Genomic DNA, 18030 nt, shown 5'->3' with positions numbered 1-18030 from the left:
CCTTTCCTTTTAGTTCTGTTTTTGTTTGTATTTGACTAGTCAATATTTGACTAAGTCAACTACAAAGAGTCGTTGGACTCCCAACGACTCTCTCCTCTAACTCCTCTATTGTGTATAAATACGGGGCATTTCCTGCTCTCTTTGTATGGATTTTTGGTGTGGATTACAATCAATAATATCATTATTTTTTTCTCTTATTGTGGAATACCCATTTCTTGGGTTTTCTTGGGCATTTGTGTATGAACCTTTCTTGGTTCTTGTGAGTGTTTTTTTGAAAGTAAGAACTCTAAGGAAATAAATGAGTATTCTTTTTTATTACATTTAGTTCCAAAGATTGATGAGTGTGATATTGATGAAAACCAAGAAGATAAAAATGATATGATAAGTGTGTAATCATTCCATAATAATGAAGATTCAATTTAATACTCTAGGTGTGGTAATTTAGAACATCCATGTGCTCTCGAAAAATATACCCGTAATGAAAAACAGAAAGAAATACAAACAAGGTCATCTAGAGTGTCAAAAATCCGTAGAAAAAATGTCTTTCACCAAAGTATCAAGCCTACATTGCACTAATACATTCTTATATAGAACCTTTCAACTATGTTGCAGCAAAAGAACATCCTGAATGGGTAAAAGTAATAACAGTGGAATTAAATGCCTCAGAAAGGGCGAATACCTGGACTATTCAAGACATTCCACTAGGCAAAAAGCCAATAGGTTGTCGATGAGCGTATAAAGTTAAAACCAAGAGTGACGAAACTCTTGAAAGGTATAAGATCAGATTACTTGTCAAGGGCTATTCTCAAAAATATGGAATAGACTATGAGGAGACCTTTCCTCCAGTTGCTAGAATGAACACAATTAGAACCTTAGTAGCCCTTGCCGTTGTAAAGAAATGGCCTACATATCAAATGGATGTCAAAAATGTGTTTCTCAATGGAAGCTTAGCCGAAGAAGTTTATATGAAACCGCCACCTAGCATTGATATTCCTAAAGGAAAGACTCTTCGTTAAAATAAGGCTTTGTATGACCTTAAACAAGCACCAAAGTCTTGGTATGGCAAGTTTAGTCAAGTTATCCTTGATTTTCGTTTTCAATCTTGTCTTCCTGACACAGTTTTGTTTGTTAAGATTTTTTATGCAGGTATTATTATCATTTTTCTCTACGTAGACGACATGATCATCACTGGAAGTGATAATTAAGGAGTTGAAAACATTAAAAGATTTCTCAAAATATATTTTAAAATGAGTGATTTGGGTTTTTTTTTAAAAAATCTTGGTATAGAAGTTGTTTATTCTTCTAGAAGCTATTTGTTGACTCAATCTAAGTTTGCTCTAGATATTGTTGACAGGTCTGGTATCTCAAATGAGAAAAAGGTTGACACTCCCAAAGTTGTAAATGTCAAAATAAAGATTGATGATGAAGAACTACTTAAAAATCCAACACCTTAAAGACAACTTGTCAGGACATGTCATATCTCTCCATTACAAGACCTGACATTGTGCATGTCGTCCACACAGCAAGCCAATTTCAGTATGCTCCTACCACTGTTCATATGATTGATGTTTTACGTATTATTAGATATATTAAAACTTCTATTTTTCAAGAACTTTTTTTGTCTGCTTCTTCCTTCTTAGATTTAATTGCTTATACTGATACGGACTGGGGAGGAGATCTGAATAATCGACACTCAACTATTGTTTTATGTGTATTTTTAGGTGAATCATTGATTTCTTAGAGGTGCAAGAAGCAACAAAAAGTCTCTCTCATCAGCTGAAGCAGAGTACAAAGTCATGGCTACAACCACTATGGAAGTAGTTTGGCTAAGGAGATTGCTTCATGACATGGGTGTTCAAAGTACAGGAGCATCATGACTATGTTGTGACAACAAAAGTTCTATTTACATTGACAGCAACTGAACATTCCACGAACGAATCAAACACATTGAGATGGATTGTCACTATGTACGAGAGAAATTCCTACACGGCACTATTGATCTTTCTTATATTTCTTCAGAATATCAATTGGCAGATTTCTTTACCAAACCTCTCGCAGCTCCTAGATTTCACTTTCTCTTGAACAAACTTTCGATTATCCAACCATAAGTTTGAAGATGAGTGTTAAATAATGTATCATAACTAGGCTAACTAGGAATTTTTACTTCTTTTTAGTTTAGTTTGTATAGGATTTTTTCTTTCTTTTTAGTTCTGTTTTTGTTTATATTTGACTAGTCAACATTTGACTAAGTCAAATACAAAGAATCGTTGGATTCCCAACGGCTCTAAATAGAGTTGTTGGGAGCCCAACGACTCTCCTCTAACTCCTCTATTATGTATAAATATGGGGCATTGCCCCCTCTTTGTATGGATTTTTGGTGTGGATTACAATCAATAATATCATTATTTTTTCCTCTTATTGTTGAATACCCATTTTTGGATATTTGTGTATGAACCTTTCTTGGTTCTTGTGAGTATTCATTTTGGTACTTTTTTTGGAACTCTTTGAGTATCCATTCTTGGTGATCTAGCAAACATTCTTGAAGGAGCTCATCTTCTTACAAAAACAATGTAAAAAGTCTCTTTTGCTCCTTCACACTTCAATCATTTTCCTTACTGCAATGAGAGGGGGGGGGCATCATGGGATCCATAAGTCTTGGATTAGACCTTCAGCACATGTTAGTGATTTCACCAAAATGTTGATGTCTAACAACCTTTTAAGGCCTGGGTGAAGATGACATCATGGTTTTATTGCAATTTCACAAAACAATTAAAGCATAGATGTAATTTGATGGAAAAAAAACCTTTTGTTAAACTATATTAAACTTTTTTTTGGAAAAGTACTAAGTACCCCTCAGTAAAAATTAGTGTAAAGCATCAACAAGGGATTTCAATAAACTTTAGGCTATGTCACATGGATATGGGAAATCAGCTATTTTTATGAAGTTTCCAATCTCAGAAGTATATAAGGGGATATGGAACGGAAGTCATAATAGAGTATCCATTGACACAGATTTTAGGGGCAGAATATGTGCATGAACTTGTTTTGCTTGCATTCTCCCTTTTTAAATTTTATTCTCTTGTAGCCTGCAGTTGAATGCAAAAATGGAATCCCAAATCTAACCCGTATAATTCGAGTATTAAAAATATGCATTTAATTAAAAATACATATACTCGGTCAGGTAGGTTGGGTCACATATGCAACATAAATCATAGCTCAAACCCAACCATCATGTTACCCGGACTCATGTTTGGGTAGACCTAAATATATTTGGATTAGTGTTCTTTTTTACCATATACCCAAAACAAATCCCAACCATTGACAGCCCTAGTCAGGTTCTAGGGATGCTCAAACCCAACATAGCCAAGCCTAGTAAACTCCTTGGCTGGATACCACCAAACCACCCACCTGATTGGTTGCTACTGTTTCTTCCATCCGTGGCCACCTCTCTTGCCACATAATAAAAGGTGGCCTTGGGTGCAGAGAGAAAGTGCTCATCTTTCCACATCATTTTCATTTTAAGCCATTTATGGTCATTACAGTTAGGGGTGTAATCAGGTCAGGTTCCGTTTGGGTCTTATGAGACGTGATTCTGAATTGGGCCTAAAAGTAAGATCCAAACCAGACCCAACCTACTTTGGGTTCGGGTACAGCTGGAAATTGTGGACCCATATGGGTTGATGGGTTCGGGTATGCATCGCCTCGGGTCTTTAATATATCCGTTTTTATTCGAGTCAGGTTCGGGTCTGGGTATGGCTGAAAAAAGTAGACCCACATGGGTTAACAGGTTCAGGTCTTAACGGGTTCAATTTTCAGCTTGGGTCCTGATATAATTGGTATCCTAGACCTAATTTTCAGACAATAAAAAATATGTAAATTAATGGAATCAACTATTCATTAAAAAGATTATATGCTAAGAAATGAGAAGTGTATTAACCATTATAAATAATACCAAAATTTAAATATAAAAAAGAATATTTTTATATCAACCAATAATTTCAAGTTGAAATAAAAGACAGTAATGATATAGCATATTCAAAATGTATCAAATAAATGAGTTCCTGAGTATTATTCTTCAGAATTGGGCTTCACTTCAACCTGAGCAATAGGATGTATCTACAAAAAAATGAATTAAACTTTTGATTATTAAAAGGAAATGCATATTAATTCAAGTTTATCAACATCTTTAAATATTTAAAAGATTATATAACAAAATATTTACCAATTATTCTAGTTATTTCCCCATACTACCAATTTTAGAACAGGTTTGGGTACATAATCAGTTCTGGTTCAGGTACAAAGCGGGTTCGGGTCGGTTCAAGAATAAAACGGGTTCAGGTACATAATCAGATTGGGGCTTTGTAATATGGGGAACCAGTTGGGTCGGGTATAAAAAGCAGGTCAGGTCCAAACAGGTTCAGGACTCCATTTGCAATACCCAAGACCCGACTCATTTTCATTATGGGTCTATATTTTGGACCCGACCCGAACCCGTGGGTCTATTTAAATCAGGTCGGGTCGGTCCAATCGGTTTGGGCCGCCAGGGTGTGTATACCCAACCCAAATACACCCCTAATTAAGGTTCCAAGCCCTAATGAAAATGGAACTCCCAAAAAGGAATTAAACTTGATGGATTATTATCGGTTTTGTTTTTGTTTCATTTTTTTCTTAAACCAAGTAGCCGACAGCTTGGCTAGGGTCATCAACACAATAGAGTATCCACTCACCCAATACCTATGCTCCAGCTGAAATAGTCCCGTCCACCCCACCTAGACCAAGCAGGGTCACCATGACCCCATCACAGCCATGTTTATCCCAGCCCATATATAGGTGGCACGGTTTTTAGAACTTCCTACTAATTCTATAAATGCGTGTGCAGGTTCTAATGTAATTAAAAAACAAATTTCCCTATAGACATAGTTCTCGTATGTAAAGTTGTCCAATATTTGCTCAACTCAGACAATGCACTATCAGAAACAACAACAAATATATAGAAATGCAGATGGGTAACAAGTATTTAATGATGGTTAAACTGGTACTTTGGATACCTCAAGTTGGTGGTTTTTCATGGCATTTGCATCACGAGCTATATCCAGTGACATCGATGCTTCAGAGACAACTGTATCTGGTTGATCGGTTGCATTATCAGGGCTGAGAAGAGCGTTGAGAATATGAATCAGACAGCAGAGAATTCCAGAATCCAAAAGAGGTTGCTTATCAAGAGGCTGTGAACAGGAAAAACAAGAGGAAGCCGAGATATAAATTAGACTCAGTTATGGATGCAAAGAATGATGGTGATTCAAGATCCACACCATGGTTTCATTTTGGATCCAAGAACAGTTCCAATTTGGTAGTAGTATAAAATAAAAGCATACTCATGAAGTATGCCCATACAGTCACAAATGTAGAGGTGGAATCTGCAGAAGACATTCATAATTCAATAATTATATTATAAATTACTTCATCATCTTTGTTGTGTAAGATAAATGGAAGTATATGTTAAAATATATTGTTATTACATATATATTTATATAGAGAGAGAGAGAGACATATACATATATATATATATATATTGTAATACCCACTAGGGGTAAAATAGTTTTTTCACATGTAACATGCATATCCATTAGGGATATGCTTTTCTTTTTCTTTTTCCTTTTATCCTAACAGGAGGGGTCCACCATAGAGATGTTGGAGGGGCTCCAACGACTCTATGGGAGCCCCTCCTTGGGTCCCTTTTGTGTATAAATAAGGGGCTTTGCCCCATGTAATTCTTAAGCTTGTTTAAGCTTTTCTTAATAAAAGTTCTCATATTTTGTAGCTCTCTTTCACTCATTTTTGTTTGTCCATTGCCACTTTGTGGCTTATTGTATTTTTGCCCATTAGTGGCCCATTGCTTGTATGCTTGGGCATCTCTTAGTCACTTAGTGACATTATCTTTTCTCATTAGTATTTCATGACAATGACAGTATAGAAGAATAATCCACTTAGAACATCACTTCAATAGCATATCCTGTTTATATTAAGAAATATTTTATCAACTTTTTTACATATTCCTGGATAAGATAAATGAAAGTACAGAAGGATAATACACATTATTGAAAACTTAGGGCATCACTTTAATACCACATCAGGAGACAAAAGAATCTTTAAAGATGATGGCCACTGAAAGTTTTTGTGTTCATTCAATGAAGGACTCTTTGCATGGCATAATACCAAGTATGAAATGTTCAAGCACGGAATTATATTGAAAAAATCATTTATAAGAATCCAGTATTCTAGTGGATAACAAACACTTACCCCAGAAACCAGAGCCTGAACAGCATGCAATAAATTTAAACCAGGATTGATGCCTTCCTGTCAAAATTATACCATTAAGATAAGAAGAGCAAGAATATATTGGAAAACATAGATAGCAGATGCAGGAAAGGGGGGGGGGGGAACCTTGTTAATGTTGGCAAAAAAATCTAATATGCTTGAAACATGCAATGATTTGGTCTTGCTTAAGATCTTTAATTTTTCAACATCTGCAACAAATGCTCTTCCGATGACAAAAGAGAATATGTGCGGTTCAACTAGCCTGCAAGATCCCAAAGATTGAATCTTAGAAAGTAAACACAGCAATCTTAGAAAGTAAACACAGCAAGGAACAGAAAAATGTTGCATCACTAATATGCTACAGGACAGAACAACAATTACTAAATCCTAACAACAGATTCAGATATGTGGATGATCCAAAATGATAAAATCATATTCATAATCAATCAATTCAACACACCAAGTTACATAGGCTTATGGTAAGAAATGGTAATGTGCATGTTTGACATAAGCAACCCACAAGTCACACCTAGTTTGCACCAGCATTACAATTTCAAGAGCGCCTTTTAAGAAACAAAGTTTCAAAGTCTACAAAATTTAACCAAGTCGGTTAAATTTCAAACTGAATTCGTATGAAGACAACCATGGAATAAAAGTTAAGAGTGTATCAAAACAAAATCCCCTAGAAAGAACACTCTAAGATCTAAATCCAAAATATTACTAAACCTGCACAAGAGTTCCAAAATCTCCTCCTTTCATAAGTCAGTCAATCACAAAACTCTATTTCACAAAAGTGCTTTTATTTAATGAATTTCAAAATGGAATTTCCACCTTGCTTCCAGCCAAATATATCACTATGTCACTTTAACCTGGAAAATTAAAAAGAAATTTGTCTTATAATAGCATGCCTCACACCAAAAAAATGAAACTGATATGATGTAAAAATTAAATAAATACTGTGTTCTATGTTACCTTGACAGTTCAAGAGGGTCAAGGCGTCTGTGTCTCACATGTCTGAACACCAACACTCCTAAACACATGGGCGCACTTTATTTTTAATGTAAAAGTGTCCAAGAAAAAATGGTCATTCAGTGCCATGTGTCCAACACTTTTGAGTGTCTTAGGCGCATGTGTCCAATGTCAAACACTTCATGTCTACCTTATTTAGATTTACATTTCTATCATTTCATACATGGAGATGTCAAAGAGTCGAACAGACCTGGTCATGAAACCTCGCCAGAACCAAGTACTTATATATTTCTTCTTCTTCTTCTTCTTCTCTCTCTCTCTCTCTCTCTCTCTCTCTATATATATATATATAGAGAGAGAGAGAGAGGGAAGGGGGACCATCCAACTAATGGAAGGTCCAAAATCTACATCGAAAGAAGATTGGACGGCTCCCCTTCTCCAATGTTTGAGAGTTTCATCGATTTGACCTTATATATTTGTTCTTTATAATTATTTAGTAAGAAATATGCTTTACACGAAGACTTTACAACATCTAGACAAGTTTTTCGAAACATGAAAAATTGACTGCTCACAATGCATTTAAAACTTTACAATACAAAGTATTGTGGGCTGTTGATTTTTAGCGCTTTAAAAAAATGCATCAAAATATCAAAAATTCATAATCTAAAACATGTTGCTTACTAAATATATGATAAAATTCTAATATGTAAAGTATAATCGATGAAAAACTCAATAGTTAGAGAAGGAATGTTGTTGATCATCATAGATTGTAGATTTTGGACCTTCCTTTGGTTGGACGGTATCCCTTCCCCGACTCTCTCTCTCTCTCTCTCTCTCTCTCTCTCTCTATATATATATATATATATATATATACTCTCTCTCTCTCTCTCTCTCTCTCTCTCTATATATATATATATATATATATATATAGAGAGAGAGAGAGAGATGTTTTGTTAGGCCTCAACCCCACCAAAAGGGGGTGGGCCCAACCTGTGGCCCCTCCTACTCTCTTTATCTGTTTTACTAGGTCCCAATTGGTAGGCCCCCTTCCCATGTAGAAGGGCTCGGCCTGTCAACACCTCTCTCTCAAAGGGTTGAGCACGGCGGTAGACCGACTCCTTCCCTTTCGTCATCACCACATTTGAACCCACTTTCTCTCCCTTTCAGTTTAGTACATATTAAATTGTATTGGTAACATAAAAGAAGGAAAAAACAGAGGATGTCTCCCTCAAGATTGTCTGTATCATACCATATCGTATGATAAAATATGGTATGATACGTATCGTAACTATGAAGAAAAATGATACAATACATCGCGATAAGAGTGCGTATTTGTATCGTATGATACGAGTATAGCGCACTTAGAAGGGCTGAAAAATAATTTTTCATTTTTGGGTTTTAAAGACCTCTTGAGACTCAATTCCCTCATTTGTGTAGAGGCCACTAGAGAGGTATCCACGCACCCTAAGAGTCATGAGAGCGTTTTGCAGGCCGATCCGTGCGCAAGGGAGAGGGCTTTTGCGATTTCATCAAGAGTGCATTTCCACCATTTTTCCATTCAAAGAAGTATGTTAAGGTAAAAAAACCTATTATTTGCTTCTTATTGAGCTTTTTTTTTTTAAAGATTGCATCAAATAAACCGGTGTGGTAATGGGGCACTCGAGTGAAAACTGGTCAAAAATCGAGTGCAACTATTGTCATAATGTTATTTCGGGTGGTATCTCTTTGTTGAAGCATTATTTAGCTGGGACACATCTAAATGTTGTGGCTTGCATGTCAAGGACTCAACCGAATGTCGTAAAATGGCATTGCCAGCAATTACTTACTGGTTTGAGAAAAAAGAGACAAGAAAAAAAGATGATTGACGCAGAAATGGGGTATGTGCATCCCTGGGAGGACGAAGATGAGCTCTTTGCTTCTGATCTTACAGACCGTAGTGTAGCATCAGATGTAAGAAGTTCTACAACGAAAGAAAAAGGTGTGACCGGTGCTAATAGCATTGTCACGGGCATAAAAAGAAAAGGACAAGAAAGAAGAGTAGGAGGGAGTTCTTCGAGAGGAGGTAAAGTTAAAGGCTCTATTAGGAGCTTTTTCCCTCATATGACTGACCATAGGGCGCAACCCGACATTCGTACTGCTATGACTCCTCAGCATTTAGTCAAACAGGCAAATGTCTCGGTTGGGAGAAGGTTTTATAATGACTGCATTCCTTTCAATGTGGCAAATTCATTTCATTTTCAGATCATGGCAGATGTCATAACCAGTATTGGGTATGGATACAAAATGCCTTCATACCATGCTTTGAGAAAAAAGATTTTAAATGCTAATGTGAATGAAGTGAAGGCTTATTGTGATGAGATAAAGCAATCGTGGAGAGAGATTAGGTGTAACATTATGGTATATGGGTGGACACACAAAAAGTCGAGGACTTTGATAAATTTACTTGTCTATTGCCCCAAAGGAACCATATTTTTAAAATCAATTGATTTGTCTGATACGCCAAAGATAATAGATGTATTGTTGAGGGTTTTAAACAGGTTGTGGAAGAGGTTCAGCCTCAAAACAGTGTAAAGTTCATAAATAATAATGCAGCGAATTATAGGGCAACTGACAGAAAATTATGGGTCATTATTTTACACCTCATGTGCTACCCATTGCATAAAGCTCATGCTTAAGGACATTGGCAGCATGGATGAGATACGACAAACAGTTGAATGCTACCAAGAAATTACAAAATGTATTTATAATCATACATGGGTTATGAACTTAATAAGGAAGTATATTAGTGGTGTTGAGTTGATTCGTAGCACAGTTACAAGATTTGCTATGAATTTTTTGACAGAGCAGAGTCTTGTAAAGAATAGAAGTGCACTTAAAAAGATGTTTTCTTCAGATAAGTAGAATGCATATCCCCATTCCCAAAAAAGAAAACCAAGAGAAATTGTAGATATTGTATTTAGAAGTAAATTTTGAGTTCATGTGTTAAGTTGTTGAGAATAAATATACCATTAGTGAAGGTGCTTCGATTGGTTGACAGCGAAGACAGACCAACTATAGATTATCTGTATGCGGCTATGGATAAGGTAAAAGAGATCATTAGAGATAATTTAAATGAAAAGAAAAAATTGTATTTGCCTATATGAAACATCATTGACCATAAGTGGACTGAGCAACTTCATCAACCTCTTTATATTGTAGTGTATTATTTAAATTCTGCATTTAGATACTCCCCTACATTTAAGATGGACAGGGAAGTCAACAAGTGTCTCTTTGATTGCATTGAAAGGTTGAACCCTGATTATGGAATTCAAGATCAGATTCATAAGGAAATGAAAATTTACGATAATGCATTGTATAATATGGGAAGACCTATAGTAATTCAAAATCGTACCACGATGCGCCTAGGTAATTTATTTGTTTATTTCAATTTTAATTTCATGTTGTTATTTAGTTATGATGTTTTGTATGATTTATATAAATTATTATCTTATTAATTTCTCTTTTTCTTATTTTTTCAAACATGTGGTGGACTAGGTTTGAAAGTGATGTTCCAAACCTAAGAGCTTTTGTTATTTTCATCCTAAGTCAAACATGCAGTGCAAGTGGATAAGAAAGAAATTGAAGTGTCTTTGAGTAGATTCATACAAAGCGAAGAAACAGATTTGAGCACAAAAGGCTCAGTGCATTCGTTACAACCTACAACTAAAACAAAGGTAATTTTGAAATTATAAAGTTTATTTGTCATGTTCATGTAATATTTTTTTATGCATACGAAATTCAACTAATTTTAAATTTTCATATTATTTTTTGTAAGCAAATACAAAACTTGTCATCAAGGAGGCACAAAGAATAGTTTGATCCCACCAGTTTAGAGACCTTTGATGTATTGGATGAATGGGTTCAAGAAGAAGCAGACCTCCTGAATGAAGAAAACATTCAATGGATAAACGTGGAGGGAGCTCAGGACGTAGATAACAAAGACCTCACGTATATTGAAAATGATTTGAATGTCGAAGGAGGAGAAGAAGATGAAGATAATAATGATTATTGATGGTATACTTCTTAAAAACATGATTATGTATTGTAATTTGTAACTGTTAAGTATTCATAAACTTGGTTTTTTGTTTTTTGATGAATCTAGTGGCATGTTCCAATTAAAAATATTATTATTTTGCATTGTTCTTGTGAGATTTGATGATTGGTGATGTGTTAAGTAGCTCATAGAGACATAAATGCTTCACATGTGATTTTATAGTTGTATTTTGTGCATTTAATAATTGTTTTTGTGTGTTGTGATTTTTTATAATTTTTGCTAATTTTTTTCTGAATTTTTTAGATTTTTTTAGTTTTTTTTAATTTACGATTTTTTACAATATGATATGTATCTTATTTTGAGCCTAAACGATATGGGTTACGATACGATACATACAACCTTGCCTTGGACAACTAATAATCCGAATTTGTTTACATGTGCCAAAACTCAAGGCTTTGAAGAAAGGGCAGTAATATAAGGAGCTCTTTGACAGACAATAAAAGGATCGAGCCAAATCATGTAAAGAATCACCAATCTTCAATGACTGATACACTAAACATAAAGCACAGGCATAAGGAGGCTAACAAAGCTAACAAATGAGAATAGATTTTGTCCAGTTATGTACCCACTCAGATAGTAGCCTTGCTAAAACACATTACTCCTAGCAATAGAGTCTATAAAAAGAAAGCATTTGCGAGGACTCAGCTTTGGAATTCCAATCAAGAAAAACACAACAAGACAAGTGTTAAAAGAGGACAAGTTAAATTGAAGAATAAGAATTTTCTAGTGAAAGCAACACTAGCGAGTTCTTCAAGAACTCCAACAATCGAAATCATACGAGCACCTTTCTCAAGTTTTCCAAATTACAAAAGTTGGTTCATGCCCGTTAGGATTAGAAATCTCGAACAACTCGGTCTCGAGGGTGCATCCTGGTGACTTATAACAATTGAAGGTGGAGCACATGGGAGGATCTTGAAAGGAGGAAGTATCCCCTTCTCACACAAACAAGTCAACAAGTGATTGAATCCCGAGAGAGAGAGAGAGAGAGACACATGGGAGGGGAACCATTGACCCTAGGGCGCTTATAGGTATGTTTAACTACTTTAACTAGTGAGGCCATCTTGGTGCTCATCTTGAATGAAATAAAAAAAGAAGCCAAGGACTCTAGAGGTTTTCCTATTGCAAAGTGATTGAGGGGCCTCTGTCCTCCCCACCACAGTGCCTACTCACATCTGTCATGCCCATTCCTGGGGAATGCTTTGACAAGAGGGGAGATCTAACATTAAGAACATAGACAATCACAAGGAGAAGGATCAACGTGTTGGGAGGAGAGTAATGTGACTCCATTCTAGTTCAAGAGAGGGACCTTTAAAAGGCATTATTGTTAGTTGGGTCTTCCAAAAGGGAGGAACGGCTCACATACCATCAGCATAAAAAAGGAATCACCATATGCAAGAATATGGTGGTAGATCAAGGAGTATTGGCGCAATGTGGTAGAACTTTCAGGGGACTTTGATGTTGAGAGACATTGAGAAGTCACCTCAACTAGCAAAAGAGGTTGTTGGACTGAGGAAGAAGATGTGGAACCTTGCAGATCCACTTGGCAAAGTCTGCAGCATCTTCACAACAGTTTCTAGGACTCCAAGGTTGAGATATATCAACAAAAACAAAGAAGGCTCTTAAACTGCTTGATGTAAATGCAGCACCAGAATAGGTGGCTTTCCTGATGGCAGGAGTTCGAGAAGAGGGCCAAGAAAACTTTCCAAGGCTCCGGGCATGGTGGGTTAGAGAAAAAGAAGCTCGGGGAGGAGATCACAAGCTTGTTGTAAATGCAATCACCAACAGGTCTCTGAAACATGCATGGGAAAAATAGCGGAGGATTTGCAATTGTATGCCATGAGGATTTGCATGTGGAATGTACAGTACTACAGTGTATTCGCAGTTGAGAGCGTAGGCTATTTCTCGCTGATTTTAGGCATGACTGTAATTGCAACATCTTGGTCATATCGAAATTAAATCATTAACCTCAATTTATTTCTAAGAAGCTGAACAACATTGGTAGTGCATAGTTCAAAAGTTCAAATTTTCCAAGCAGAAGACAAGCATCTGACTAAGATAAAATCTAGAAACAAAAACCATGACATGTATGGAACAGCTTTAGCTTTAACCCATATACGTCAAGCAAGTATTTTGCATGCCTCACACAGTTTGAAAAATGCATGTATATATGAAATATAGCATGAGGCAAGAAGTTGCATACATGTTAATCAAGTGAGGAACATTAGTCTGTCGCTTCACTAATCTGCAGAAGATATCAATAGCCATATCAAGGGCATCTTCTTTCTCCTACACATAAAATAATTTACAGATCATCAGCCACCACAAATAATAAGTTTCAAAGAACATGAAACAATCATCAATTCTTAACCTTTTCCAAGCTGGATGAGCGAAATAGCTCCCAATTTCTTTTGAAGTCCAACTCCAGTTCATGTTTTTCTCTGTTTTCCGCATAACACAAACATAGAATTAAATGAGCAATAGGTAACACAAATTCAAACATGTACAGTGTACTTTTCAAATATAAAATCACCAAATAACATCTACATGTGGAACAATTAATGCATAAAGTAAAAAAACAAACCTTGGGGAAAGATTATCAGAATAAGGGCCATAAATATAGAAACTACACATATATGTTCATAATCTAATCTTCCTCAAGGACTATTAGACCAACAAGAGGAACAAACATGAGTTTTTAGAAACTCACCAAAATGTAAGAACAAATAAATGTATAATCATTTTGGCAGTTGGCACCTAAATAGATTATTAAAACTTTAATATTTCCATCAAACATAAATTATGGAAAATGAGCGACTAAGATAAGACATGAAAAGAAAATTTTAATTACAAGTTTACTGGAATGTGTATGGAAATCTTGTCACACTACATCTAGAAACTTCAAGCCCAGCAACTCTCCTTCACATAGTTTGTTTAAAACTTCAAATAGCCCTAGAAGCCCCTGGAGTTTATGAAAAAAGAGCATTTTGAAATGAAAGTACAACTTCTAGTTGAATAAAATTAAAGAATCGCAACAGAAATAACAATCAAATCCTCCCAACAACAGATCAAACTACATATGGACATAGTGCATGCACATAAACACAGGCTAAAAAAGTCTGAATACAGCTCCCCCCCCCACCCACACACACACACACACACTCCCAACACATGCACAGAAAAAGAAAAGGAACGAGAAAGAGAAAATAAATTAAAGAAAACATGGAAACAGATTCTCCTGGTTTCTATACTAGCCTCTCACCACAAGAAATCTCCAAAACCACAGTTTCCAAATATGTCTTCTGTGGCTCAAGCTCCAATTCAATAAACCTTTTATTTGGTGACTGTGAGGGGCGCTAAATATCATTTTTTATTTGCTGGGTCTGAGCATAATGATCCATAGGATCTGTTATGATGCCATAAGGACATTTTCTTGGCTCCATGTTCATATTAGGACAATTTCACTATGTAAAGATCTGTTCTTGTAGAGAAATTGATGGTGGATGTCTAAGCACTGGGAAGACTCAACTGATAGATATTCTCGACTTGAGAATATGTAAAGCTGCCTCTCATAGTGTTCCACATGTTTGCTGGAGACTTCGGATGAGTGACTACAAACAGAAGCCCCAGTGCCAACCACAACTAAGATACTAGAAGTCTTATAAAGTACAGCTCATATTCACGCCCTTCAAAACCAAATCTACCATTCACACTTCTTACTCAAACCTACAAATGCATAATTTGGAGATGTCGAAGTGCAATCCATGCTACTGAGTCCCATATAAAGCAAAGAAAAACAGAAGCTCTTTAACAGCCACCAATATCAGTTTTTCAAATCTCTACCATGCTCTCCAAAAAGATGATCAAAATCAAAGTTCTAAAATCAAAACACTTCCAAAATGGCAATGACCTTTCTCTTAACTATGGTGGACTAGCTCCAATAATATAATCAATTCAATTCCAATGAAAAATACTCTAGTAAACTAAAATAATTCAGTTCACAATTTTCAAAAAACTTGCATCAAAACGACTTGATCAAGGACACATTAATCCACCAGTTAGTTCAATTCATTTATGATGAAGATTACTACAGTGAGCTAATCAAAACCAATTCAAAATTCTTCAAGATGTTGCATCGAGATGGCGTGCCACCAGTCAGGTCAAATCCAGAACAAAAGATTCTAAATTATTGACAGCCAAATCTCTGGCAAAAATATTCTCTAATAAAACCGACCTTAATAACAACCCAAAAACAATCAAGTACAGAACTTCCGATCATCACCAGAGGAAACTACAAAAAAAAAAGATGCTTTTTCAAATCGATGAACTGATCAGATTCATCTTTCAAACTCATCAAGCCACAAAACTCACAAGTGTAAGCTGCATGAATCGAGATATCATCAAAAGGAAAAGCGGAGCAATGGACGGAAAATCTCTAATCTCTGCAGAAATAAGAACAAGAACCCGCGATAGCGCGCGGAGAACGTACCTCGTGACGGAGACGGAGGAGTCATCTCGCGGCGGGCGGGCGGGCTCTCCAGCAGCTGCAGCGGTGAGCGAGGACGCGGAGGAATGCGAGAGCCCTACCTTCTCCTTGATGTCCTTAAGCAATGCCGCCCATTTCATCGTTCTGCCGGATGAGTGGAACATGGAATTGTCATCTGTAGCCCTAAAACCACCCCGGATCCCAAACTATGACCTAAAATCCCAGATCCTCCACCAGAGAGATCGCGAAATCCCCCGTTCTTTTCTGCTCTTGATAACGAGGAAGAAGAAGAAGAAATCCCGTCGGACCGATCGATCCGGAGATCGGAAAACCGATCAGATGGAGGATTCCGGCGGCGAACGGACGGAAAACAAGGAGAGTCGCAGAATCCGAGGGGGTCTTGCTTCACGGAGAAATGTTTCTTCTCCGCGTTTTTGTATGACGCAAACGCTCTCCTTCTCTCTCTCTAAGATCTCTTTCTCTCTCTGCATCTTTTTCTTTTCTATTTTTAAGAGAAAATTAAATGCCAAAATAAAAAAGGGTCAAAAAACCGCGGGATTGCCCGACTCGAATCGGTTCTGCTTGAGTGCGAATCGTCTCGGTGGTCTGGTCAAACTGTCAAAGTTTTTGGTGAGCTCAGTCTTCATATCAGTGAGCCTATTTGGTTTCTACGCTAAACCGGTCGTGGCTTAGCTTCTTGAGTTCAGTTGGCTATGTCTTGTTTTAAGCCCAGGCTTTCTTAGCTCCTAGCGACTTGCACTGGCCCACAATCCTGCTGAAGTATGGGTCAATCTTGTAGATATCCTTAATGGCGGACTTGGTCAAATATGAGATGAGTTTATATAATTGGTGAATTACATAAAGGCTCGATTGATTGAACCCTTGACTTGGCTAAATTTTGCTTAGGGTCATGCAGTACAACCCCTATCAAGGATACTAGATCTCTCATAAAAAACGGTAGTGAAGCTCAAAAAGTCTAAACCTAAGAATAAATGGATAAGGTCCGCGTAAGCTCAAATTTGAGATCCGAAGAATTCAAACGCAGACTATAAGTATATGAGTGCTACAATCCACTCATTCGATTAAGTTTGGATGACTTCACAATACCAACTTGCTAGCACTGCAGCAGGACTCGGGAAAAGTCAAATTAGGGGTGCAAATAGTTGGATTCGGGCGAGATATTTTCAGATCTAAATTTGATCCGAAGTGCAAAACAGTAGATCCAGATCTGAATGAGATCTTATGTGGTAATATTGGATCCGAAAAGTAGGGCAAAAACAAGCTGTTTACATGTAAAAAAATGCATCACATATGACTTCAAATACCGATCCGAATCTGATCTAAATGCATATTCAGATTTTACTTATAGGATTCAAATAGGAAAATAACATATCGGACTTGCATCGAATATCCTGACATATCCGATACATTTGCAGCCCTACTTACTATGGTCTCAGCCGAGCTTATTTTGGCCTCATCAAATATCGGTTTCTTCAGCCGAATCGCCTACAATTGAACCGATACGGTATAAACCGATTAGAATAACGCCCGTCAAAGTTTGGCCTACTTTTACCTAAACGCAAACGAAATATTTTTTTTTTGTTTTTTATTAAAATGAAAACAAATAATAATAATCGAAGAAATTAAAATTTTGCCACGTCTCCACAAGCGAATGAGAAGTGCCACGTGGTAAAGGAACTCTGGGGTAAGACGTGCGACCCCTCAACGCTCCACAGTCAGTGTCGATATTGCCCTTCGCCAAAGTTGAAATGACCATTATTATCCTTTTATGAATTTCAAATGACTGACATATCCTTTTTAGTTTAGAGTTGCTAAAAGTATTGACAATCTAATGATAAGAACTAAGAAGTGTCGCCCTCGATGAACACGTTCATAGTAATTTACTTATTGGTAAGGGCATATATGTAATTTCAAAATGGTTAAGATTATCAGAAGAATCAGAACCAGTTCTTTCCGTGTCCGAGTTTAGAATAATCTTTGGCTTCTCAAATGAATATCTTTAAAAATATTACAAAAAAATTGATCATTTAAGAAACACTAAAAACGGAGATGAAAGTGGAATACATTGGATCATGATTCTATGATTAAAACACAAAAAACAATATGTACGGTTATAGGCAATTTCCAAAGAAAACAATAGTTTGAA

At 36.4% G+C, this 18030-nt stretch overlaps 1 protein-coding gene across 1 annotated transcript in view; it reads right to left on the bottom strand.

Moving 5' to 3' along the window:
- Window positions 1–16328, bottom strand: part of LOC149827743 (protein SPIRRIG-like) — a 53714-nt gene extending 37386 nt beyond the window's left edge. Inside the window, exons 1-6 of the mRNA XM_090019592.1 lie at window positions 15867–16328; window positions 13749–13818; window positions 13581–13666; window positions 6445–6580; window positions 6301–6357; window positions 5049–5225 (exon numbers count right to left, since the gene is read on the bottom strand). Coding sequence (XP_089875718.1) covers window positions 5049–5225; window positions 6301–6357; window positions 6445–6580; window positions 13581–13666; window positions 13749–13818; window positions 15867–16027 — 687 coding nt within the window. The 5' untranslated portion in view covers window positions 16028–16328. The remainder of the gene's footprint in view (window positions 1–5048; window positions 5226–6300; window positions 6358–6444; window positions 6581–13580; window positions 13667–13748; window positions 13819–15866) is intronic.
- Between the last annotated feature and the right edge of the window lie 1702 nt (window positions 16329–18030).

This window comes from Nuphar pumila, chromosome 10 (genome assembly GCF_984573655.1).
Source record: "Nuphar pumila chromosome 10, dmNupPumi1.hap1.1, whole genome shotgun sequence".
In the NCBI taxonomy this organism is placed as follows: domain Eukaryota; kingdom Viridiplantae; phylum Streptophyta; class Magnoliopsida; order Nymphaeales; family Nymphaeaceae; genus Nuphar; species Nuphar pumila.
This window is presented reverse-complemented; position numbering and strand designations above follow the sequence as displayed.